Genomic DNA, 26,650 nt, shown 5'->3' with positions numbered 1-26,650 from the left:
TAAAAATTCATTTGAAACAGAAATTGTTTATTACTAAGCCGCTACATGTCACTGCTCTTCACAGAGAGCTCTTTATCCAAGCATATTTCTGGAAAGCTTAGTGGAAGAAAAAATTATGGTTGGAAAAAAAAAAGGGTAAGTTAAATCAGTTAATAGGATATGGACAAACTCTTAAACAATGAAGCTCCTCATGCTCCTTAAAACATGTCTTGGGTCTACAACCCCCTCACAGCTGCAGTTGCCACAGTTTTCCTTCCACTCAACTTTCTGTGAGTGTGGTTACTGCTTCGTTGGCAACAATCTTTTGTGATCTGTCAACAATTTTCCCCATGACTGTGTGGACCGTAATGCATTTCTGTAGTTATATCTTCTGTTATTAGTCTTATGTAATATTCAGATTTTCTAAGTGTAGCTCAGCTGTAAACCACAATTATCAAAATAAACAGAAAAAAACACCCTAAAATATTAAAATCTGTGTGTGAGCCGTCTAATAGATGAGTTTCGCCCTCCTTTAACCGACTGAAATAATGTTTTCTCAATGATGCTGCTGTCTGTCGAGACGAACAAAAGTATATATATAATGGAGCTTCGTAGGAAAGGCGACGTACCGTCCACATGCTGGGAGACCAGCACCACGTCGGCCACCTGCAGCGACAGCTCGTCTGGCTGCTTCGCCGTGTACGTCCTTATCACCTCAACCTGCGTAACATCTGGAAGAGCGAGAGAAAAAGAAAAAAAAAAAAAAACACTGCCTTAAGTTTGTTCCAGAATTCACAATTACATTGACGTTCAGTTTCGCTGAAGGGCCACAAGGTGGTGCAATGAGCTCAAAAAGGAGATTTTTTTTTTTTTTTTTTTTTGAGAAGACTTACTGGTTCTGTCATGTCTCCTGTCATTGTTGTCATTCTGGCCCAGGGCACTGATCCAGCGCGCGCGCTCATTCCTAAACAAACAAACAAACAAAAAACATTTCTTTGAAAAACGTTTCCAGAGTTTCACTTTTAAAACTACAGATGTTTGACACCTTTGTTTTCAACAGGAAGTTTTCCCTTCCCCCCCTTTTTCCAGCCCCTATTCAGCGTGAAAGCGCCGAGATAAAACGAGCACAAAGGGCTGATTCTCGGTGGAGGACAGACCTGCTCTTGCTTTCTTCCGCTCCCCCCGCGCGCGCTCCGTGGGAAACGAAGTAGGTGGAGCCGCACGGGTCGGATCCTGTGAAACCAGATACCATCTCACCTGCTCCGAAGAATTCCCACCAAGCAGGGGGGGAGATGGAGGGAGCGATAAAGAGAAACTGGGGTGGGGGGAGAGGTGGAAAATGAAGGAGAGGATGGTTCATTCGGAGGCCTGGGTGACTCAGGTGTTGGTGGCCTCCAAACACAGACAGTTGCACAAAAGTAGCTGAAAGCAGCGGACCAGACGTGAGTCAGATCTCATTATTGCGCTTCCACCGAGTTCTGATGGGTTTTTGTAAAGAAGCTCTTTATGTTTGTGCTGGTCATCAAGCTGCCCACACAGCAGCAACCAGAGCAGCAACTTTTGGGTTTTAATTGAGCCATTAGGACCTGTTTTCTTTTAGTGTTGACTGAAAAAAAAAACACTTCCATTCAGAGTCCAAAAATTAGTGTTGTTTTTTTGTTATTTTTAGATCAGACTTTAATCTGATAAATGATACTTGTATTCTAATTGTCAAAGGTGTGCTTAGTTATGTAACAAAATGCTTTCTTATGCATTGGTAGTGTGAGCTGGTGATTATGTAAGGACATGATCCTTTAGCCGATGACCAGGGTTCAGGTGTTACTGATAAAACTGCTAAAATGCTCCATCACACTATCCTTTTATGTCCTGTTCATAAATTAACACAGTGGTGCCCCTCCCACACCTGCTGCTGATATTAGATGGTTGCTCTATTTTGTTTGTGGCAAAAATGATGAATACAGCTGGATTTAAATATTTCTGACTGCAAAAAAACAGATATTTCACTGCGTTAAAGGGGCAGTATTACATATTTTACAGTCATTTTATAGCACAGTCAAGTAACTATGTTGCATTCAGTTATTATAAAAACGCTGTACATATCAAACATTGCATAGAAGAAATTTCACTTCGCAATTCGATGCGTTGAAATTGGGCTTCTGCCTCTTTAAGAGGCTCCCGCTCTTTCTGATACTCCGCCTCCAGTATGCCGTTACAAAAGTGATTCTAATTACACTGTTTACGGTCGTTCTTAGGAGCGCTGGACTGACAAGTGGTCCGTCCGATGACCTCAGCAGACTCGCAGTTTCACCAGGTGTTTGCTAATTGCTGCTGCTGCTATAATTAGCTGAGGGCGGAAGTGAGGAAGGTGAGGGGAGAGGCGAAAGCTCGGCTGCTCCAAGGAGGAGCTTTGTGGAAATAGGCGGAGCTTTGTGAGCATACGCGCTTAGGCAGTCCTAAATGGTTGCCGTGGGAGATTCAAGGATTCCTCAAACGTGCATGAAAGAATCAAAGCAACACTCCAGGAACTTTTTGAGGGAATAACATGTCAAGCTCAAAAAATTGAGTTTCACATAACAGCCTCTCTTAATGTCAATATCAAATTTATTTATATAGCACTTTAAAACAGGTATAAAACTGCACCAAAGTGCTGTACAAGAACGATAACACAAATGACAAAACGGAGCACAAAACAATAAATACATCAATTAAATCCCAAAGAGTAAAAATGAGTTTTAAGAAGTGATTTAAAATGATCCAGGCTGTGGGCAGATGTAATCTGGAAAGGTAAGTTATTCCATAAAACAGGAGCAGCAACAGAAAAAGCTCGATCTCCTTTCCTCTTAAGTCGAGTCTGAGGAACTGTCAGTAATAGCTGATTATTTGATCGTAAAGTTCTGGACACAGACTGGAATTTTAAAATGTCCCGAAGATAATTTAACTTTTGCTAAAAGCCGAAGGTTGTAGAAACTCGATTAAACGACAGAACTAACTTGTTTATCTAGCTTTAAAGAGCTGTCAAAAATGAAACCAAGATTCCTAGCAGAGGTCTGACAAGACCGAACCAAGGAGCCAACAATCTGATCTGGATTTGTAGTCTGAAGTTTTTGACCAAATAATAGAACTTGAGTTTTGCTTTCATTGAGGTGAAGAAAGTTTTCTTCCATCCATAATTTAACTTCAGCTAAACAGTTTATCAACAGCTGAAGAGAATCATTTGTACCATTTTCCATTTTAAGGGGCAAATAAATCTGGATGTCATCTGCAAAGCAATGAAAGGAAATATTAAATTTTTGGACAATCTTACCAAGAGGCAGTAAATACCAGATAAACAAAATGGGCCTTAAAATTGACCCTTGGGGAACACCATACTTTAAAGGTCTGGCCCCAGAACAGGATTGGTCAAGATGAACAGAGAAAGTTCTGTTTCCTAAATAAGATTTAAACCATTCGAATACTGAGCCTCGCAGGCCAATACAGTGTTTTAATCTATGAGCAACTTTAAACCCAGACTAAAACTTCTCAGTTATATTATTATCTTTTAAAAACATTTCTAGCTGAATAAAAACTGATTTTTCAAGAATTTTAGATAAAAAAGGCAATTTAGAAATGGGCCCGAAATTTGCTAGGTCACTGGAGTCTAGATTGGGTTTTTTAAGAAGTGGTATGACCACAGCATGTTTAAGAGTAGATGGGACACAACCTGACTGCAATGAGGTATTTATCACCTTAAGAATATAGCTGCCAAAAATAAGAAAAATGTCTTTTATCAGACGAGTAGGAAGACAGTCCAATGGATAATTTGAAGGCTGCAGATGCTTAATAACCAAAGTCAGTTCATCTATAGAAACTAGCTGAAAATGCTCCAGAATAGCTAATCATTGTGGCATTCCATGGGAATCTGAATCTACCAGCTTATTCGAGCCTCTAAGAGCTTCAATCTTTTCTATAAAAAACTTAGAAAAAGCCTCACAATGTTCAACAGAGCCTAAAGGGATAGATATAATCAAGGGATTGACAATCCTATCCAGGACTCTTAAGATACACGTCTCCTATAAGTAAAGAAACGGTTACTGACAACCACACACAACAATCCTTTTAAAAATCCCTTTAAATCACACGTGTCAATACTTAGAAGCATTAAAAGCATCATGTGTTTCTCACTCAATTTCATGGACATCAATGTGCCTCCTGTGGCTCAGACAGCTGTTTGCTTTTCTCGACAGCCGGGCCTGCATGCCAACGGTTGGATGCAAACGTGCGCGCAAAACAAAAGTCCCGACAGGTCGGCCTCTCGCTCAAAACAGCTGAAACAACCAACAAATACAAGCGCAGGCATCGGCAGGGCCAACGCATGTGAGACGTACTTAGACTCGTTCGGTATGCGCGCTGATAGCAGGTGCTTGCCCCCCCTCACCCCTCCCACCTTCCCCTCCCATTGACCGAAAAGCCTGTGCAGAATCGGTCTATTCATTGTAGTGAGACTTCCTCCGGCTTCAGCCATTCATCCTGCCGATGAGAAAGGAATGCCAAGATACATAAATCCATTGTGAAAGGCTCGTGTTTCACCTCTGAAAAGAAAAGAGAGTCTCGCCGGGTGGATTGCAAAACCTATTGCACACAAACGGCTCGAGAGTGATGACAGCCCCTTCTCTGACCTTCCTTCCTGCGTCGGATGACCCAAACATCATCGCCCAGACTTTTGGGTGTTCGTCCCCGCTTCGTCTTACAACTCAATTTCCCTCCAACTGGTTTGTTTACTCTCTGTTGGGTCGGCATTCCATGCTGCTGCTGCTGCTGCAGCAATGCTGTGAAAACTGTTATCTTACCTTTATCCATCACTGCATATCAATATGAGAAATTATTTCTGTTGTTATTGCCATAGTCAATATTATACAGTAGATATGAATATAGAAAATATTAAGAAAGACTGTCAAAACCAAGTTAACATGAATAGTAATTTATTGGATGATGCTACTAATGTAAGAGAGGTGGATGCAAAAATCTGTCAACGTGTAAACATACTTTACTGCTGTTCTTTTGTATATAGTTTGTATAACTATTCTTTTACTACACTACGATTGAACCGTTTTAACAATAACTTGAGAAAACGATAAAAAACTGTTTTCAACTAATGATTTTTAACCTGTTTAATGGACAAAAACGTCAATTAAACGTAGAGGGGCGTTATGTAGAAAAAAAAGGATCATCTCCCTTCTTTAAAAAAAAATAAAAAAAATAATGAATGAACTTTTCTGAACCACATTTTGGCAACAATTCAAGTTGACACTCTCCAGACCTGATCACAGTCACGCCTTCAGAGCTTCAACAGAACCTGTCAGACAACACGACGTAGGCCAAAAAAGATCTGTAAAAAGCAACATGCTGTGCCTTTAATGAGGAGACATTGCACCGATTCTGGTTCAGCTCAGGTCATCGTTCGTGTTCCAACAATAATCACGAACACCCGAACTTCCTAATTACTGGTCGGACACAACCGCAGCGCAGTCATGGAAATCCCCGAGCATCTGCGACTTGCACGTTACATTTCCCATCAACAACTTTCCCGTTATCGCATCTAAACGAAAGCAGACAGAGTAGACGAAGAGGGGGGTAAAAAAAAAAAAAAAAAAATCCAAAACGATCCAGTGTGCAGAACAGAAGCACCGACTCCCGTCTCCGGTCGGAGCTGTTATATAATAGCTGCTGCTCTCTGTCACAGCTGAATATCGGTTCTGTTTTCCTGTAGGCCTCTGAAGCCGCTCTGTTCCGCTAATAGACGAACGCTATTCACCGATGCTGAACACTAGACACAGCAACAAGGTCACGGGGAAAGCATCCCAGCATGCAAGCAGAGCAGAAAGACAATAAAAAAGAGAGAGAGAGAGAGAGAGAGAGAAATAGAAGTCCACACAGAGAACCCTTTCTCTGATCCGTCTCTAAACAGCTGGAATTCCTGATGCATTAAACCGCCGTCGACATCAAAGGTCGTCCTCGTATACGCCTGCTTCTGGAACGCTAAGCGGTGGTTCACAGACATGGACAGGGCAGCGGGAGAAATGTCAGTGAGTGGAAATGAAAGCAAAAACTGCCAGATGGGGGCAGGGGGAAATAAAACCCACCAAAACCCATTTCTGCAGTTTTGTTTCCGAAAGAAAAACAGGCGAGCCTAAAGTCAGAATGTGAAGAATTTCACCCTGGAACGCCAAACATTCGCTGCACTCAAAGTCAGCAGTAAAAGGAAACATAATGAACATTTAAATGTTTTAAGATGAGAATAATTTCTTTTCCAGGGAAGCAGATACAAAGGCTTGAGTTCACTGAACGAGAAATCTTGCAGTTTTTTGTCACTTTTGCTCTCAAATGCTCGGTGATCCACAAAAAAAAAAAAAAAAAAAAACGGCTTAAAGGTTCAGAATTAACTCAATTTCTTCTTAATTTACCTCCCTGCTGTGCCATAAAAGGACTATATGTTCATTAAATGCTTCAATAATTTTAGATCAGGTATCACACAGGACCGTTTCCAGCAAATCTATCGTGTTTTGACGGGGCCAGATGACCAAATCATTTCAAATCACATCGGCTGAAAACTTTTAATCCATAAAAGTTAAACTCATTAAACTCATCAAATCCTTGTGTGGATTTTGCAGAAAATAAGCTCTAAAATATACAGAAAGGCAAAGCATATGACGGGAGAAAACTGAATCTTAATTCATATTCTACAGCTACGCCAAATTTTTTTTTCTGCTGGAGAAAGTCACAGCATGCTCGTACCTACGGGCAATTTGGAGCAAATGATTGACAGTCTGTTGGAGTGCCTGGACATGCACACACGCCTGGGAAATGCATGTGTGTGTGCGTGTGTGTGTGTGTGGATTTGCAATATTGTAAAGCAGCTTGTCATTCTCTATTCGTGAAAAGCGTATGGGGCACCAGATGCTGGTGGAAAAAAAAATTAGCAACAAGTCAAATCAAAACACAGAGTAAACTTGCTAGCATTAGCCTAAGACTTCAATGAATGATTCAGCATGAAAGAATCAGCAGCAAGATTGTGGCAACGAGTTTACTTTAGATTGGCTGTATGTATCGGGTCAGATATGTCTTTAGAAATAACGGAAGCTATTCACGTTTTATTTGTCAGAACATTACGACCTCTTTCTTTTTTGGAGCAGATGTTAGCCTGCAGAAGCTATCTCTAGACACTGGTGTACTAAGTATTTGGCTCAGATTAGTACTGGGGAGGGGGAAAAAAAAGAAGAAAGGAACGTCTCTTGTTAAACTTTTTTTTTATTATCTATTTTTAGGTGGAGCTGCTAACAACCTCCCTTGTTTAACTCCCAGCCTGCTGAGACAAGACTCCATGTTGTGCGATTTTTTTTTTTTTTTTTACTAAACTTGGGACGACCGGACGGGACGGTCATCAGAAAACAAAGAGCTCCCACAGTCCTCTTTGTGAAAGAAGAGGCACGCAGACTCTGGGCAATGTGTCGAAGGATCGGGAGAAGTAAAGGAGCAGCAGAGAGTGGGTGTGTGGGTGGGGGCACGATCGTGGGAAACAGCCAGCTTAGCTGCTGTCTGTTGCTAAACAACAGCTTAAACAAAGCCTAGTTACCACCATGACATTGGACTGTTGCCAGGGTCTCCCCGCTGGGTTTTCTCGGCTCATTCAGGATTTCGGTGAGCTGTGGCAGACGCCACCAAATGAAGGAAGTTGGGTTGGTTTTTCCACAACAACTCATGCAGCAGAGAGGAAGGCTGGGCAGGAAGATTGCATTCGGATGACACCACCGACACAAACCAGTACCTGTCAAGTTTAATATTTTCATTGGAGTCGAATTTAAAAAAGTAATTAACGGCTGCAATGATATACAAGAAGCTAAAAAAAAACATTAAGAGGGAAGATTTATTGAATATTGAAGCTTTTTTTTTATTGGCAAAGGATAGAAAAGTAGTGAAAAATATTACATGTACTTTAGGGTTTAGTTGAATAGGTAGGCTTCAATGTCTGGTAAAAGCAAAAACAGGAAGGTGTTAGAAACGTCTGAAATGTTCCACACAATAAATTTCTCCACACAAAAGCGATAAATCACAGCTGCTCCCGTCAGAAGACGGAGGGAGTTTCTCCAGCTGCATGAGAGTGAGGGGGAACAGTAAAGACTTAGCAAAGCTTTGAACCACAACGGATGATTACAGCGTACGGCATAGTGTGTTTGCGCATCCATGCATGTGAATGAATGCGAAGGCCAACGTAAAAGCAGATCCCTTTCCTTTGTTTGGGTTATGTAATCCGAACATCCTCACTTTACTCCCTAATTACTACATGAGGAGAGATGAAGTTACAGAGTGGTGAGTTAGCTACAGCTAACAGCTTACAGGCTGTTTTTAGGACTTTGGTTGGCACTTGCTAACTTTAGCCTTAAAGACGACAACAAATTTCACTTCCATCTTTGTGTTTGTTTTCAGAGCGGATTCAGAAATAGACTCGTTGCTTTTAATGTAGCTAAAACCACGAGGGAATTTTTGTCCGTCTGTGAGTCAGAAGGTGAACACAGCAGCACATAACGGAGCTAAAAATCTGGCCTTGCAGTCAGAATATTAAAAGATCTCAGATTCCCTCTGCTGTCTGAGCCAATAGCCCAGACCGTCCGTACGACGAGCCTTCAACACGTACAGACACGCAAGAGTGACATTACGCCACGGGCAAAAAATTATTCACTCCCACTTAAGGCTAAGCGTTGTAAATGCTTAAGTGAAATTTGAAAATGGCTTAATTAAAAAAAAAAAAAAAAAAGACAAAAAAAGGAAAAGGATAAACAAAACAAGGCACTCACTCCAACTCCGTTCCGAGGATCATTGCCACCTTTTCGCTGGAGTGGTTGCTACGGAAACACAGCCGGAAGAGATGGTTTGCGCCGACCTGCCGTGAGCTCAGCATGCTCGTGGGACTCTTGACCGGTGAGAGGAGAACGTCCTCCGGCTGACTGCTGCCTACTTGGATCTGATCCCGCAGGGCGTAGTCTATGACCGTGTGGCTGTCCTCACTGGTGGAGAAAAAAAAAAGGTACAAAGAAAAAAATGATATATTTTTTTTTTTGATTCAAGATAGTGAATCTGTCTGCAGGCGAAGAATTCAGCCACACACTTCTGTTCTTCATCGATAGAAAACAAAAGTGAAGATACAGTGCTCTGAAAACGTCTGCAATGCAACCAATCTTTTTTTTTTTTTTGCATTACAGCCACAAACTTTATTATATTTTACTGTCATTTTATCTGATATGACAAAAATAAATCGTATAAGGGGAAAAAAGACCACCGATTGTACATTAAAATTTGCATTTCACCAGGTAAAAGTTAGTTTTAATGGTAGCAAACAACAGGAAGGAAAACTTTCCTTCCTGAAAGTAGTGCATGGGAACAGAAAAAAAAATTATGGAATAGCTTGATTTGACTGTTAAATTCACTAAGACGGAAATATTTGCTTCATTAAATTATTACTAACCAGAGCAACAAACGCAGGTCTCAAAATAAAAATTACAAAACGACATTTTATTGGAATTGAGTCTAATTTCAATTCCACAATCCAGTTAAAAAAAAACACAATACTTTTACTCTGAACGAGCACCTACAGATTAAGGACTGCAAACTGATTAATTTAGTTATTTTTGTCAGATGGCCCAGTGTTTTAAAAGGAAACTAAATATCCTTTGGCTAATGTAGTTACGTTGTACTTTGCAGGCTTGCATGGATACATCTAGCTAACATTTATCGTTTTAGAGTGTGGTCTTGCACAAGCTGGCTGGACGCATTCAGAGAGGATGATGCTATCTGGGTGAGCATTGCAACCTTGAATCTGAATCTGTTGAACACGTTCTTAAATACAATTGTAAAAGTCATTTGCTTAAAGAAGCCAAGGCCAGAGACAAGCAGGGGAAAAACACCAACTAAAGCCATCTCTGCAGGCTCTGTGATCAAAAAGAATTGTTAATATTTTAAGTGACGATTTCCTTGAACCACTGTTTTCTGTTTGGACAGCTCGCTCTCAAAGTACAGAAGGTGCAGACAGCTAACCAACCACACACACAGTCTGTCCTTCAGGCTTCATGATTTTATGCAAGTCAGGAAATATCAGCAGAAAGGCTTCTGAAGCAGAAGTCAGGCGAAGACGCGACATGAGAATCTCCGAATCCCATTTTACCAGCTGACACACCTGAGAGCTAGTTTGAGTGCTACAAGTGTCAAAGTTTCCTTTAAAAACGCAGAAAAAACAGACGCACATGTTGGTAATGAAGCCAAGGTTCCCAAATTTTGAGTATAGTTCAAACAAAGAGTAGGGTTAGGGCAGAGTTTTGATATGCTACGCTGCGCACAGCTAACCGCTACACACGGACGCTTGGATAATGCAGGTACATATTTACGCTCTTTTTGACTGTAACTTAGCTGTGACACCTAAAAACTAAACACGACGTTTAGACATGAGTAAATAGACGTTTTGATTATATATTTACACAAAGTTCATCTTGAGCTTTGAAGATGATTTAATGAAGACTAAAATCAACAACGAACGGAATCTTTATCTTTATCGACTGCAAACCCAATAAAGTAGAGATGCTCCCATCATTGATTGGTTGATTCTTTGCTCATCTGATTTACCTTCAATAAGCACAAATGAAACAACTGTCAAAATTATTAGCTGTAATAATTAGATTGTGTGAGGGAAATTGTCATCAGAACTGTGCTTTACTTACTTATCTGAAAAAGACAAAACTATCTGCCTTTTTAGGCTATATTTAGCATCTCTAAGGTTAGCATGATTAGCGCCTAGCATTAACAACTGACTTGTTGCTTCCTTTTAAACAGCTTCTGATTTCATTTTTAACCACTAACCCCTAAAAACATGGACGTTTCTTTTATTATCACTTCATAAGCACCTGATCATCAATCACTCCAACACGGCTCAAGCTGTGTAGAAGTAGAGTTAGAAAAGTATCTCTTCCTGATCTTCCTCGACTGATTTTAGGACTATCAGCATTGTTGCCTCCCTGAGGACAAATCTACCGGTAAAAATTCCAGGAATGCCATTCTAGTGACGTGAACAGGATGGGTGGGGAGCGTAACGTTTGTACGGTGAGTCTCCATGAGTGATCGGGTGAGCAGGTATCATGCCCCGGTAATTGCTACGTAGCAGCTAAAGGGAAGTGGAAGACGGCTGCGATCGCATTTTGACATGAATGCGGAGGATTATAAACACCGAAAATGATATACGACGAAAACTACCGCAAGGTTTAACCAAACAAACACACTGCTCTGGATTAAGGGAGCTCAGACATCAACCAAATGTTTCCGCATACCGTGCCAGCTTCTGCTTCTCTGATTTACACTTTGCTCTTCAGCAAACAAACCGGGAGTCGCACAGTCTCTCAGGCGGATGAGACTCCGGCTCAGACATGCAGACAAATGAGTACATGCACACCGAAGAGCTTTATGTTTACTGGTGTGAATGTGTGTGAGAGAGAGAAAGAGATAAAAGCACTGATGGTGTCCAGGGCGGTTTTCATCTCCGCTGAATGCACAGGGGTAAAGACAGATTACCAGGCTGGACTTGCTCAGCATTTCACACTGGTTGTTTTGGTCACACGAGTTTAAAACGGTTGCAAGTTTAACTTTGATAAATTTTAAAGAATCAGCATTCGTCTGTTTGCGGCCGTTTCTGGTGTAAAAACAGATAATATGTGATATTTTGGGGCCTCTGGGAACTTTTTATGATTTCAGGAACAAATAATCAAAAATAACCAAGAAGAAAAACAACAACAACACTGAAGACGAATGTTAGTGAAAACAATATAGTCAAAAAATCCTATTTAAATTTTGATTTCATATCTTCGAATGCATATGAAACATGTCTAACTGCTAAACTGTGATTTAATAGTTAAAAAAAATACATTTTTCAAACTATAACTCGTCAGTAAGTCGCTGTGTGTTATAATTGTGTCTGGGTATCTGAGTTCTACATTAGTTGTTTTTATGTTACATTGTCTTATCGTATTTTAAGTTCACTTTGTTCAATGATTATCAGGTTTTTATCTTTAAAATGTGCAATGTTTTGTAGCATTGCACTTTGCTCTTAAAGGATTTAAGGGGCTGGCCTAAAATTGTATTTCTGTAGAGTTGCTAGAAAAGCTGAGAGAATCCAATCTGCTTGGTCCATGTTATTCTGGACCACCACTCTTATCCTAAAATCAGACCTGGAACCATCGCTATGGAAACCAAATGTTAGGGAGAGTTAGCAAGCCTCCGCTGCTAGTTGCGCAGGCTTTCCTGAGCAACTTTTAGAGAGTGTGATATAATGTCTTGACATGACATGTGATTTCCAGACTCTAGTTTTAAATCAAAAGCTGCTTACAAGAAGTTAGTCATTACTTTCCACTGAGTATTTAAAGAAAAAGCTCAAAAGCAATAGCTTAGCAAAGCGTTAGCTTTAAAACACACAAACTAACACAGCTCTTGCTACATTAACAGAATAAAGTACAGGATAACCAGTACATTACAACATCACTTCTGTTACTGGTATCATTATCTAACATTACCTTCATCCTGAAAACCTTCTAAGGTCAAAGGTCGTTGTTCTCTAACGTTTAAGTGTCACGGTTCTGACCCTGCTACGCCTTTCAAGTGTTAGCATTTGGAGAAATACAAACTGGACAAGAAGAACCAGGAAGGTTTCTTCCTGAGGCAACGTTGGATTTAGCCGCGCGACGGACCGCACTCCGGGTCAGAACCAACGAGACAGTTGCTGTTTTGTTGCGTCGCAGAGGGCGTGTGGCCTGCCGCTGTCCGGCCGGCCTCGTGAACCTCCGGCGCCGCAGCTGGAGCGCGGCGGAGTGGCGTGCCACGGCACAGCCGCGGCTCTCCAAACGGTACAAACCAATATTATAACAGCTTCTCCCATTCACACACACGCACGCACACTGATTCCAAAGTACTCCCTTTACCAAATCCCCTTTTCCAAACACACGGTCCCTGACGCTTTTCACTGCCGGAGTCTGCTGTTCCAGATCAGATTCTCAGAAAAACACAAGGAGGAATGTGTTTTAGTGTTTTTTTCTTTTTCTTTTTTTTTTTATGATTCTTGGGAACTCTCAGTCTGCGAGAAGGATGGCAATCGAATCCAGACACATGACAAGAAAGGACAGGATATTTTGGAAAAATTTTACAAGCATGCGATTGAAACCGCACGCAGATGAAAAACACACAGCTTTACGGACGTTCTCTGCATATTTTTGAATGTTTATTTTTGCCGTTGTCTAAAAATAGAGACATAATTACGCACTCGAAAGCACAGATGACAATGGAAAGACTTAAGGTTCATCGGGAAGGGTTCATGCTCTTCTTTACAATTAATGGAAAAGCATTTATGGCTGCTGAAGTAGATCTAAAGCATTTATTTTTTTTGACTTGTTTCGACTATTCTTTTTTTTAAGTTGGGACTGAACCACTGTAAAAAAAAATTAGTTAAAATCAAAATGTTTACTTCTAATCCAAATCTACCTGGAGTCTGAATAACTTTGGGCTTTTTGCAGAGGTAGGAGTTCTCTGAGACACATGAGCAACAGATTAAGTCAGAGCATGGAAATGTTTGCATTCAGCCGGTTTAGACTAAAGCTGCTTCTTTTCTCCCATCAAGAGGCCTCTAATAAACCCTGGACGCTTATGTTCTGTGTGATAAGACACCTCTACCTTCAGATTTTTTCCATTACATCCCTGACGAGACAACCGTCAGGGATGTGGCTCCTTTTACAATCGTGGTCCCTTATCTCAAAAATAATCTGGGCAGGCCAGGACTCCAGCCAAGTTATACAAGCACCAACTTCGAGATACCGAAAGTGCTGAGGCTGAACCTGAAGCAGCTTCCGTGTTGCTTGGCAACCTCAGAGGTTTGTAAAACACAATAAAGTCATATCTTCATTTTTTAAGTCTTGCACAGAGCAGCTATCGTCACACTGAAAATGTTTAAAAATCCAACCGTCGGAGAATGTTTTTAATTAATATACATGTTTTTAGAAAGAATTTTGTAAAAAAAAAAACTATATATTTTACTATTTCAAACACTTAAATGTCACTTTATCCAACAGAAGGTTTTTTGAACCTGAAACGACTGATTTGTATTAATGGTTTTGACCTATGAAAAATAATCCATCAGCAAACACACACTAAATATTTTTTGTCTGGTTTCCAGTGCAAGTATACTTAGAAAAAGACAAAACTAACCTACAAGTAACTTTTTAGCAAGATATAATAGCTTCCTTTAAGTCAATAATTCTTTAATATTTATAAAAACGTAAATGTACTATGAGATTTTTTCACTTATGTTTTAAGTAAAGAAATCTGCCAGTAATAAAATCAATATTAAGGAATTACTGACTTAAAACAAGCTCCTATATCTTAATAAAAAGTTATCTATAAATGCTATTTTAATTGTACTAAAATATTTGCACTAATAGCTAGACAAAAAAGATTTTGTTTTCTTTTCAAACTTCGTCTACATCCTTCAGTTTAGATATCTTTTTATTATTATTTTTTTTCTAAAGGGATTTTCCCTGAACAAGTTCAAACACGACGACCGAACCGACTCCGCTGCAAAGCTGGCCCCGCCTTCGAGATTCTTAGCTGCAGGCCCTGAAAACCAAAAGGCTTCTGGGAAAACACTCTGGGAAAACTCGCCCGCTCACCCCTTCTTCTTGGTGACGATGAGAACGTCGTTGAAGAGGAAGAAGTAGACGTGTTGTCGGGATTTCCGCTTCGTGAAGATGCCGCTGTCCTCCACGAATGCAGTCAGCTCGCCTCTCTTTACCATCCACCTGGAGGACGAGACCAGCGGGAAAGGCTGGGGGAACAAAAAAAAAAACAGATCGAAACAACACATTTCATAAAAATGCATTCAGTTATGAACGTTGTAACGTCCCTCAGCTGGAGGACCAAAGGTGGATCAGTTGTCGACACAAGAGGCGTCCGTGAATCCCAAATGCTCCAACAGCTTTTTTTTTTTTTTTTCCCACACTGGTTAGACACACATGAGCTGCCAAGCCTTGTGTGTTCAGTGAGTGTGAAGACCTGTGCCAACTGGACGACAGCGGTGTGTGCATGCTTTACGTTGCTACGGCTACATGTGTGCGTGCAGCTGCATTGCGGCACTCGTTTTGCCCCCTGACATAAATTGCCATTTTAGACCAGTTGTTGAAAGGTAGGGAAGAGGACGAGCGACATTTAGCGACTAAATATGAGCCAAGTGGTTGTCAGTTCAACAAGCAACAGTTCAACGCTAAAACACGTCAAGTGCAATTAGAACAGAGAGAAAAATCGAGTATTTGTTACTGAGTAAAAACAACAAAAAAAAAGAAAGAACTGCAACAGCAGGAGGGGGACGCAAAACAACCAAACATACGGTTTTCCAAGTAAATGGAAAAAATTTGCTCAAGTATACAAGTCATGTAAAGTATGCTTTCATGTTCGTAAAAAAAAAAAAGACAAAAAAATGCTGCCTTTAGAAGAACGACACAGTCCATTGTTCATTAACTGTGATGACAGACATGTTGCACATGGCGTAAAGTGTAAACCTGCTCTGATTTGTTCACATTGAGAAAGATAACGCATGAAAGCGCACTTGTTCTCCTTATCTCATTTCTTGGCAGAAATTAACCCTCAGGGCAAATAGTCATAAAAAAAAAAAAAAAAACGACAAAAGAAGGACTATACTTTCTGTCAAAATGACATGAAATGTGGTTGAAAAACGGGAGGAACTAAAAAGTCCAGAAAAAGGTGTCGATTAATGATTCAATTTGGTGAAAGGGGTTTGAGAATTGCTCCAATGAGAACAATGAGAAGGACTTCTGGTGTCTTTTATGAGGCTGAATTTAAATAAATGTTTGGGAGCTAAAAAAAAAAAAAAGAAGAATATGTCTAGTTTTCAACTCGTTCAATGACATCCAGCATTTGGAGAGGAGCAGCACATCAAAAAAGTTAAAAAAAAAAAGCGAATAACCTTCGTATTGATATCAGCAAAATACAACTGTATTTTGAAACGGTTAACAACAAACAAATTGAAGTTTTACAATTGGCTTGTCTCGTCTCCTGTAATAAAAGTCATTTAACTTGATGCAAAGTAAGACGTAAAAATATCACAGAATGAGATTTGAATCCGATTTGGAGTCATCTCAGTTAATAATACACAAAGCACATCAGTTTGAAAACAAAATATTACCACCTGCAGGTTGGTTTGATTTAATTTACTCGTTAACTATAAAAGGGAAATCGTTACCTTAATCTTGAACTGCAGCTGAGTGCTGATTGTGTACATCATCTCTGTCCTCTCCATCGTGCGAGCGCCTTCGTTGCATTTCCGCACCACCTGCTCACACAGATAAAAAAAAATAGTCACTGGATAAAAAAAAAAAAAAAATGTTTTCAAGTACATTTGATAAGACGCAGAAAGGATTTAACTGGAGAGCAGAGCAATGCTGCTCTGCCTCTCCTACTGTTTTTTTCCTGTGCACTGCCAGTTAGCTGGCTGAAAGAGGCTGCTACTCTTTTTACTGACTGAAATGACTGTATGAAAATATTTCAGATCAAAACTCAAAATGCATAATTCATTGTTTTTAAGGTTATGTGTTTTTAATGTGTGCATTTTACGTGTTTACTTAAGTTTATAACAAAATTGCAGCGAAGTACACGTACATATTACGCCAGTAATAACTTATTGTGATATTCTTGCAATGATATAAGTTGCTTTCCTACTAAAAGCTTCTCAGTTTGTGAATTAGGATCTTTTTACTCAAGTTCATCGTAACACGAGAATCTGATACTGCTCTTTGACATTTTTTTTAACAATTATTTCAGGATGTTGTACATCTATTTCCAGACCAAGAGCTGCAGGAACCAATCTATTTTTCCATTACAGTCTAGTGGTGATCCATTAACATTAATTCTTGATATTTCCATAAACATCAGGCCCTGCCAAAGCAGACTCTTCCAAATCCCCACGATTAGTTTTTTTTTAACAGCGTGTTAATTATGCTGCAGCACAACATTGCCAAAAGAAGTAAAAAAAAAGAAAACAGATTATTGCATTGCTAATGACAATTAAGATTCAGTTTTATTTACCATCAGTGGAGACAACAATATTTTATTATAGATTCCATCTAATAAGCAGAGAGGTGCAAAAAAAATACATATGTCTTTGTTTGACTGTGGTAAAGCAGACAGCTAAATTCCTGTGGGAATAAGATGTAGAACTATCAACAACAAAAATGAAAAGATAAACAGACCAACAGAAGGCGTAAAAATATTTCATTTCACTATTTTGCAAAGTTATCCAGATATTAAACGGTTTAAAAAAAAAACACACAGACCTTGCTCATGGCTTGCAAGGCTTTCTTGCATGTTTCATAGTGTGCCGAGTCTTTTGACGTCTTCTGACAGATGGTCTGCAAAACACACACACACACACACACACACACACACACACACACACACACGCACACACACACACACACGTTTCACATTAAAAACGAAACAGTTGTGGACGATAGCCCACTCTCTCCACTACGCTCACGCAGAGCAATAAAAAGAGACTCCTGAAAGAGTTTTCTGTTTTCTGCTTTTTTGTCTTCCACCTAAATGTTTCAGATGATCAAATTCATTTTGATATCAAACATGACCTCAGTAAGTACAGAGATAAGTAAATATAAAACAGGGTTTTCAAGTTATGACTTTCTTCATCAAGGGGGGAAAAAGTGGCACTAACCAGCCTGGAACTATTTGAAGCAATAAGTAATGAATGAAGACTTAACTGCGATTAAAGACATTTTTCTGGAATTGGTTATTAGAAGACCTGCAAAACCAAGAAATCACTAAACTAGAACCTGTCTGACATGATGAAGTAGGCTAAAAGTTTACAAAAGTGCAAAAATGGCTAAAAGAGTCCCGACTTTGACTTAAATCAAAGTCCCGACATTGATTTAAGTCCAAGTCTGGACTTAAATGGAGAAGCTATTGCTTCTCCTCAAACAGTCAGTTCATACATGGTTCTGAAGTAATAAAGTGAAATATTTGACTAGATTCCTGAGTTTTTCACACAAGGCCAGGTCGAGTTGGACAGATTATTTCCCTAGTAAATGGAATTGTTTGCTAACTCCATTGTGCATTTATTACAGTTATCTTTGCTTGGAAAAAAATAAAATGTTTGCTGATCTGAAATATTAAAGTGTCACACAACAGAAAACAAAAGAAATCTGCAGAGAAGTCGTTCACAGCGCTGCATCAGCAGGGACCAAATTCTAGCACTGTGGGAGTAAATAAACAGAAATAAAACTTTCTCAGGAGCCAAAATTATCTCATAGTACAAGCATAAACCCCAAAACCCCTTTGGGAGCCACTTAAAAAAAAAAAAAAAAGAAAAGAAGAGGAAAATCAAATTATGATGAGAAAAAAAAGATAAAAGGGAGACACAGGGAACTCAAATATTCAGTTCCAATACGAAACAAACAAACGAAGAAGAAGTGAAAATGAATCACTGGGGATTATTAAAGAATGACGCGAGGTCACGGAAACGCCTGTGGGGTTAGAGCGCACCCCGCGCGCAGTCAAATAAACGAAGCGTTGCGTAACACTCAAAGAAAAAAGAAAAAGTCTTGTAATTCCTCAGGCCTGAGCTACTGTGAGCATTTCGGTTCACTCACGTCCAAGAGCAGCGGCAGGCGAGTGATCCTCTGCATGGGCAGGATGAGGAAGGAGCTCATGGGGAGGTTCCTGCAGTCTGGGTGGCCCTCCAACCTGGTCAGCACCTCCTTGAAAGCAGAATTCTTGGCACCGCTGAAAGTAAGAAGGCCGAGTCAGAGGAGCAGGGGAGAAAGAGAGAGCGTCTCTGAGGAAGACGTCGGTCGGTCAGTCACTCACACCAGCCTCTGCAGCGTTCTCTGCTGGTACACCTCATTGGAGCAGTACTTGATGTAAGGGTCGAAGGTCGACTCGGCGTGCTTGCAAACAATGTCGCTGATGTCATCGATGACTATGCTCTGTTGGTGTCTGTCCTCCAGCTCCTTGAAGAACCTGAGACACGGTTGTAAAAAGATTTTTTTTAAAATGTAAAAAACAAACTAAAGGTTAGTAGGCCACGAGCTGCCATGATAGAATGACATCAAGTCATGACCCCAAGGGAGGAAAAGACGCGACGCACTAACGGACGCAAAGTCAGGATACCGAGACGACCTGCCAATCAACGTCTTACCTATAAAAACTTGGGGTAAGATCATGAAGCGGAACTCCCCGTCACTAAAAATAGATAAAAGCCAAGCAGTAACCATTACATTAGATGCGTTTCCTCTTCCTAAGCACCAACAGATGGCCGGGTTAATGACACGCCATTTGTCCGACTTCAAGAGAGCGAGTGTTTTTGCTCGCCCTAGCTTAGGTGCCAAACAGGAAGCGGGGATACAGACACAGGATGCCGCCCTTGACCTGCCGGGCCGTGTCCGAGCTCAACTGGAAAAGCAGATGAGCAAAGACCGGCTCCTTCACTCAACAGACCCATTGCAAGTTGTTTATGGGAGACAGTACTTCTTGTGACCATGTGGCCATTTGCTAATGTCTAATTTTGTTCTTTCCATGATGTCTTGACGGCCATGAGTCCTACACCTCTGCCCCCCGTGTCCTAAATTAAGGACGTTAAGAGGATCAAAGTTCCAAAAAAATGAGACCAATAAGTCCAACCTGCTGCAATAAATTGCTGGAGTTCAGTCAGCACGCGAACAAAGACATTTGCAGAACCACTACTGACAAAGAGCACAAATTAAACCATATCCTGAATCTCATTAAATGCTCCTGTCCCAGTTAAACGCTCAGATTTCATGTAAAACTTTTATTAAGTAAGCCATACCAAAGGAAAAATACACAAACAGGAACCCGCCTGTGTGTAAAGGAAGCATGGGGTGGGGGGTGGAAGACAAACACACACATACACACACACACTCTCCATTATACAGACTACACAGCATCCTGGCTGCAGACAGATATTGCTCTCTTGTTCCGAAAAACAAAAATTCAAATTCGAAGTAAAAGATGTTGCTTAACCGGTGTTGCAGGGAGCAAACGCACATTAACATGTGCGGGTCACGAATATGTATGACGAACTGAAGTGAGATGGGTTGCAGCGTGTCCACACAGTAGATGGAGTAATACTGAGTCATTCAAAAATGCAACGATACATTTCATCAAGGCAGTTTTAACTCGTATGATTTCATGCACGGATATTTTTAAAAATGAGCTGGTTGTAGATCTGCTTGACGAGATGTAGCAAGAAAGATTCAATAGTCATCAGTCTGAAAATGGCCTTTCAGCAGATGGATATTTTTGACAGTGTGTCATGGGTAAATTTGTAGACCAAAATTTAGTTACAAACCTTAAGAGAAAAGCCGATGAGTTAAAGAACAAAATACGAGAGTTTACATAACCATGTGCTTGTTTTTCCCCCCCTAAGTTTCCATTTTTTCATTTTATGTGTCAACTCAAAGGTCACATAAAGTCACCCAGTGCTCACGCAGGCCAGTAACCAAAGGTTGTGTGTATTAAAGTTCAGCTTTATGACATTCTGACAATATTTACTTAACGCTAAACTTGTAAAAATGACTAACATACTAATTGACACACATTTGAAGTGGGTCAGTTGCTTGTTATGAGACTGAATAAAGAAAAATCCAACATGGGATTCCACAAGGCTCCGTTGTCAGAACCTCTTTTATTTAGTAGCAACATTATCGTCCTAGATCACACTTTTATGTCACTGACATAACTTTACATGTCTTCGCTCACTGAATGAGTTGCTCCAAAAAAAGAAAATCAATGTGTTGATGGTTCAGAATCCACTTAATTAAATAAAGAAAAGACAAAGGTTGTTTTTTTTCTTTTGGCCCCAAAAATGTTGAGATTAGCCCTCAGCCTCAATGGGATTACATAAACTACACAGCTTTATAGTTTAGTGTTATGAGGTTCTTACAGTTGTGTAAAAAGTCAGCTGCAAATGTTATCCAATTGGAAAGTTAAAGGTTTTGCTATTACCAATAGCATGTCTTATGTTTTTCACAAGAAATCCATGAGAGACAGAGAGAAAGAGAGAGAGAGAGAGAGAGAGAGAGAGATGACATCTACAAGCAACTCTCTGAGGCTCCTTTTGTAGAAGCAACAAATAACTCAGCGAAGTGACTGCTGAGGGAGCAGAGATTTCCACGGTCTCAGCTTCCGTAGCCTCTAATGGATCAGTGTTTCCAGTCATTTGTGAGATAAATGGAAGCTCATCGTGACCTGAGCCAGGAATTTTTCAAAACCAGTCTGAACACATGAGCTAACACACCGTAACAGACAGCTTAACCCAAATATTTCCTTGCAGCTAATTGCAGTCAGTACTTTGTGTCACAAAAATGGAAGCCGGCTCTCTTGAGTTCTCGGCCTTCTGTCAGTCACTGAAAGCCCGGTTCTGAGTCAAAGTGAAAATAGCAAGCGATGACATTAAAGCAGAATGTTTGTAGCATGAAATAATCAGAATTGGGTAGTAGCTAGTTTCATTTACTCAGTTAGATTTACTTGAGTAATTTCTTGGACGGCTACTTCTTACTTTTTACTTGAGCAGAAACATTTTGAAGTAAAGCTACTCTTACTCGAGTACAGTTTTTTGGATGCTCTGCCCACCTCTGGAAGCAATGCTCATTTAAGCCAAGACAACATTTTCTCATCTTCCCAAAGAAGTAAAAGATAGATTCCCCAAACAAACGCCTAACGTACTTTTTGCTGGCCTCGCAGACGTCCGAGATGTTGGAGAAGAGGTGGTGGTGGTCGATCTTGGTCATCGCCTCGCTGAGCTCCGATGAGTTCTTGAACATACGGATGAGAATCTCCAAGCTGTGGAGGTAGGAGTGCTCCGATGAGATCACTTCGAAGATGGCCTTAAAAAAAGAGAGAGAGAGAGAAAAGCAACACAGATGAGACCTGATGGGTTCAGGTCCCCTGGGTTCTGTCGTCGACGCGACTCGCATACCTGCAGACTTCAGTCACGTCTGGAATGTCAAAGCAAACGACATTCACCCACAAAGACTTGTGAACCAGTTGTGTCTGTTTTAAAACCGACTCCCATACTTATAATTCGTTGTGGTAAATGACAGCTTAACAGAGCGTCTCTGTAATTGTTCTACTTTAATGGGGGAATTTTTGTCGTTGTGACACAAATCACGGGTACAAACAGACATTTTATCCCAGTTTTTAAGGACACTTGAGATTATTTTGAGGCATGGAGAATAAAACACAAGTCCTACCTCTTGTCTTTTGCGTTCCTCCTGACTCAGCTGCTCAGCCAGGCCATTTTTCTTTACCTTAACGAAAAGTAAAATTCTTCAATTATTACTCTTATGATTTAATGGTTAAATTAAAATCATTCATTCATTCATTCATTCATTCATTCATTCATTCATTCATCTATTTAAATGTATTAACTGTAGTTACAATACAACAAATACAATTGTAAAAAAAAAAAAAAAAATCAGTAACAAAGAAGGAAATGGCTTGACCCAAATAAATACCATGGCAACAAGTCCAATAAATAAATAAACATTTCCATCCACCTGTCTGCCCTTGCGGGTTTAGTGGGTGGACTGGTACCATCTTTAGGGGTTTGTTTAAGTCTCAATCCTGTTTTTTAATTAATTATATTTTTTTTATTTCACTTTTCAGTAAAATACAAGCAAACTAGTATCTTGAAACGGACTAAGAAGGAATAGTACTGAACTTTTCAGCCTTAAGTGAAAATGGTCATCAGCCAGAATGGGACTCTAAATGGTATTGAAAACCTCACTGAAAAAAAAAACATTATGGTTTCACTAGCACAATGATTTAAAAAGGAAAAAGAGAAACATATAGCATAATGGGGCTGCTTTCATTTAGATATTTTCCCCACCAGCTCTTTGCTTGCCAGCTCTAGTTTTAAAGGAGTCATAGGTCACAGAGTGGGTTGGGGTCAGGGTGGGTGACTGTTTTTCCACAAAAGAAAGTATGCACAAACAACCCAACTGAACTTTTCTGTAAGTACAAAAACAGCCTCCAGCTGACCGGCTAAACGCAGCAACAGGTGCGGAAGGTTTCAGCACCGCTCCACTACATCCTGGCTACCAGCTCGAGGCGAATGCCTAGGTTGCGATAGGGTCTACCAAAGCAAGCATGGCTCCTTCTCTTCTTTCACCTCATTCCATATAGGTAACGTTACACCTATCAATAAGCATTACACTGTCTTTCAGGCCTCATTCCTGACAAGGTATTCTCTTACTTCCACCAACTTCTCAGCCTGTTTGGGTCTGAAGTGAACGGAAGCGAAACCGCCTCCTCCAGAAGCGCCGTCGACTCTGTGGTGGTATCTGCCCTGAAGTCTTTGAGCCAAACAACAAGAACAAGCAATCCCGTAGATGGTCAAACATCTTCAGCGATCTTTCAGTTCCCTCTGCACGCGCAGATATCAGTTTTATGATTTATTATTTATGCTGTATGTTTTGACCGCTCTCCACTTCCCCGTTTGAATATTCTTTGGCAAAGGCAACGACCTTCCAGGCAGCGCCAGGTGAATTCACCATCATTTGTACAGTACAGGGCGTGACTGGAACACATTCAATTAGGTGTCATCATATGAGATGAACCTGTTTTATTTGCTCAAGGTCACACCGCAGGATGTAAACTCCAGGTAAGCCGCACCTTCTGGAGCTTTTGACAGTCCTGGAACGTCATCATTTCTGGGATTTGATGTCCCATTTAAATTTTAAAAAACAAAAGACGGGCAAGAGAAAAGCAGGGCTGAGTGAGATGTCCCGATAGGCTGTGAGTCACTCGAAGACAACCTGTATGTCTGGTTCGTGGACTCGAACCGAACTAAGCTTCCCGTCACACCTTGACAGTAACAGCAATGCTTCACCATTCCCAAAAAACAAAACAAAAACAAAAAAAAAGTCATGACTAAGACTCTCCAATGTGAGATTTACAGAAACACAAACCAAACTGACACAATATCCAAAACTGTACTGCAGCTGTGATGGAAAAAAACTCTTAGTTCAGAAAAATACTGGCCAGTCTGGTGAAGATGGTCTATGCTCAAATTACATCTCGGTCCAATTACAACTAAGGACCATCAGAAAGTATTTGCAGCCCTTCACTTTTTCCCAAATTTGTTACAATACACAACTGAAAGCACAGATGCATATGATTTCACATGCTTCAGCAAGTCAGCTGGAGTCCATATGCAGTCATTTTACTTGACTGGGCACGATCTGGATCGGAGTGCACTTACTGAAATAGGCACTGAGTATCCCGAAAAGCGCTACAGTTGCTACTGTTCAGAAACGGAAGACGTTTGCAACCACCAGGGTGTAAGAACCGGTTTTAAGTTTAACCCTTGTTGATGCACATCAGAATCCAATTTTCAATCCACAATCCAGTAGCCAGACGGGAGCTGCTACTCACTGAAAACCTCATGGAAACCTGCTTAAATTTAGCCAAAAAGCAAAAAGGACCTGTCAGGTCAGACGCAACAAGAACAAAGAACCAATCATCAAGAAATAATAGGTACCTGGTTGAAACCATCCCTACTGTGAAGCATGGTAGTGGCAACGTCATGTTGGGGGAAGAGGTTTTTTTTTTTTTTTTTTTGTGGCAGTAAATGGTCTTAATAATTTCAATCAAGTGAAGAAAACCTCCTCCAGAGAGCTCTGGAGAGAAGGACAGCTTGAAGGACAGCCAAGATTTAAAAAAAGGTGTGGCTTCAGTGTTCATTTAAGTGTCCTAGCCAAAAGACGGTAACTTAAAAACTAAAGACAATTGAACATCTCTGAAAGGGTCTAAAAGCACTACCTGTACACTGCCCATTCAACCAGACTAAGCTGTAGATGACTGGTTGACAAAATGCTTCAAAACATTGGTACTGAGCTTAAAAAGTACAAAAGATATGAGGCTCAGTTTACTGCTGGAGGTGCTATAATACTGTATTATTCCTTGGGTGTGAATACTTATTAACCCCAGGATCAACAAACTCTTGAAAAAATGTATTCTTGAAAATGCAGCTTTAATATATGGGAAAACTGAAGAGCGGTGGCTCTTTAAATACCAGCAACCATTTTGTTTTCTAACTTGCTAGTAATTTCTCATTTATTAGAGTCTGAAACTGATACTAATTAACTCCAGCACACTGCTTTCATCCCAAACTTGCGCAACAAACGAAAAAAACAGATGATGAAATGGGTTTGGAATGATTTAATAAGAAAGAAAAAAAAAGAAAAAACAACCAATAAATTAGATGACTCGCTTCCGATATCCATCTCTGAAGATTCCAATCCGTAACTATTATTATGCAACGGAGGATCATCCCTCATATCCCTATGGGGAACATTTTGAGCATATTTACAGTGTGAGTATCGAGGGTTTGCCAGCTCACTCACTGGCAAGACGCCCAGCAGCAGCAGTACTTCCAAGACGTCCTCTGACTCTGACGGACTGTCTGCCTCTGAGGCCGAGTGTGTCCGAGAGACAGCGCGCTTCACTGATAAACAGAGAGTCCCAGAGAAAAACAGAGGCAAGTGGGAGGAGGATGGGTGTGAAATATGGCTCAACTGGTTGTGACAGCATTCTTTGGAGCACTAGGATTCCAGCACTTTGCAACCGCAGCAGCCGGATCGCGAGTAGAGAAAGGGTATAAGTTACACACAACTAACTGCGGGTTTTGTGTGTGTGTGTGTGTGTGTGTGTGTGTGTGTGTGTGTGTGTGTGTGTGTGTGTGTGTGTGTGTGTGTTGTATCTAACCACGCTCAGTTGGCTCCAGGAGGTACGTATGGGTCTGTACTGCACGATGATGCCCTGATCGGGCTTAGGCCTCCTTGAATCAGCATCCTCATCGGAGTCGTTATGCAGGGCCTTCTCCTTGTAGTTCTGGTAGAGCTCCTCTTCTGAAATGTGTTTGTTGTGACAAAAAATAAACTATTTTTAATTCCAAAGTAAGGTGACATTAAAACAGCTGAATGCATAAAAAAAAAAAAGACCCAAAAAGACAGGTGTTACCTTCACTGTCAAATGTCCGTTGAGACGTCAGCTTCTTCCTATTTGGAATCTGAAAGAGGAAAAAAAACAAACAAACCACAATCAACTTAAACTGTGGCGTACCAAGGAAACATGTATCTACACTGTCTTATTGCATCATAACCGCCAACAAACACGTTAATTGTTTTCCTACAAGGCTTTGTCCTAATCCAAGCTTGAACCACAATGGTCAGTCTGTGTTGTGGTTTTGTGATTCAGACTTTATCCCCTCCTGCTCATGTAAGTTTGTGTCAAAGCAATCTTTGTGTACAACACTATGTTAAGCCGTCAGAGAGGCCGAGATTAACCCAGTCAATAAATCTCAACCAGCTACAACAAAGACACAAAAAGGATTCAACAGATTACCAAAGTTTACAGGGGCTACGACTTGTTGACTACAGAGAGAAGTAAAAGGAGTTTTGCGACACGTTTGAACTAGAGTGGCTCCTAAATGTTTATCCACCTGTTAAAATGCCAGGCTTTTGCTGATTATGTGTCTTTTTACAAAGTTTTCCTCTTTTATTGTGTCAGA

At 40.4% G+C, this 26,650-nt stretch overlaps 1 protein-coding gene and 1 long non-coding RNA gene across 2 annotated transcripts in view; one reads left to right on the top strand and one right to left on the bottom strand.

Annotated features, from left to right (window-relative positions):
- The window catches only part of LOC148155867 (uncharacterized), a 138,679-nt gene that overhangs the window by 76,594 nt on the left and 35,435 nt on the right, over positions 1 to 26,650 (top strand). The window lies entirely within an intron of this gene.
- Positions 1 to 26,650, bottom strand: part of LOC106927077 (rho guanine nucleotide exchange factor 26-like) — a 31,302-nt gene that overhangs the window by 2,041 nt on the left and 2,611 nt on the right. The window contains exons 3-14 of the mRNA XM_088011998.1: positions 26,101 to 26,149; positions 25,846 to 25,988; positions 22,329 to 22,385; positions 21,802 to 21,962; positions 18,925 to 19,077; positions 18,708 to 18,840; positions 17,379 to 17,453; positions 16,289 to 16,378; positions 14,703 to 14,857; positions 8,808 to 9,017; positions 873 to 943; positions 609 to 710 (exon numbers count right to left, since the gene is read on the bottom strand). Of these exons, the coding sequence (XP_087868124.1) occupies positions 609 to 710; positions 873 to 943; positions 8,808 to 9,017; positions 14,703 to 14,857; positions 16,289 to 16,378; positions 17,379 to 17,453; positions 18,708 to 18,840; positions 18,925 to 19,077; positions 21,802 to 21,962; positions 22,329 to 22,385; positions 25,846 to 25,988; positions 26,101 to 26,149 (1,399 nt within the window). The remainder of the gene's footprint in view (positions 1 to 608; positions 711 to 872; positions 944 to 8,807; positions 9,018 to 14,702; positions 14,858 to 16,288; positions 16,379 to 17,378; positions 17,454 to 18,707; positions 18,841 to 18,924; positions 19,078 to 21,801; positions 21,963 to 22,328; positions 22,386 to 25,845; positions 25,989 to 26,100; positions 26,150 to 26,650) is intronic.

Source organism: Poecilia mexicana, unplaced genomic scaffold, assembly GCF_051168715.1.
Source record: "Poecilia mexicana isolate PSO_F unplaced genomic scaffold, ASM5116871v1 scaffold_13, whole genome shotgun sequence".
NCBI classification, from domain to species: domain Eukaryota; kingdom Metazoa; phylum Chordata; class Actinopteri; order Cyprinodontiformes; family Poeciliidae; genus Poecilia; species Poecilia mexicana.
This window is presented reverse-complemented; position numbering and strand designations above follow the sequence as displayed.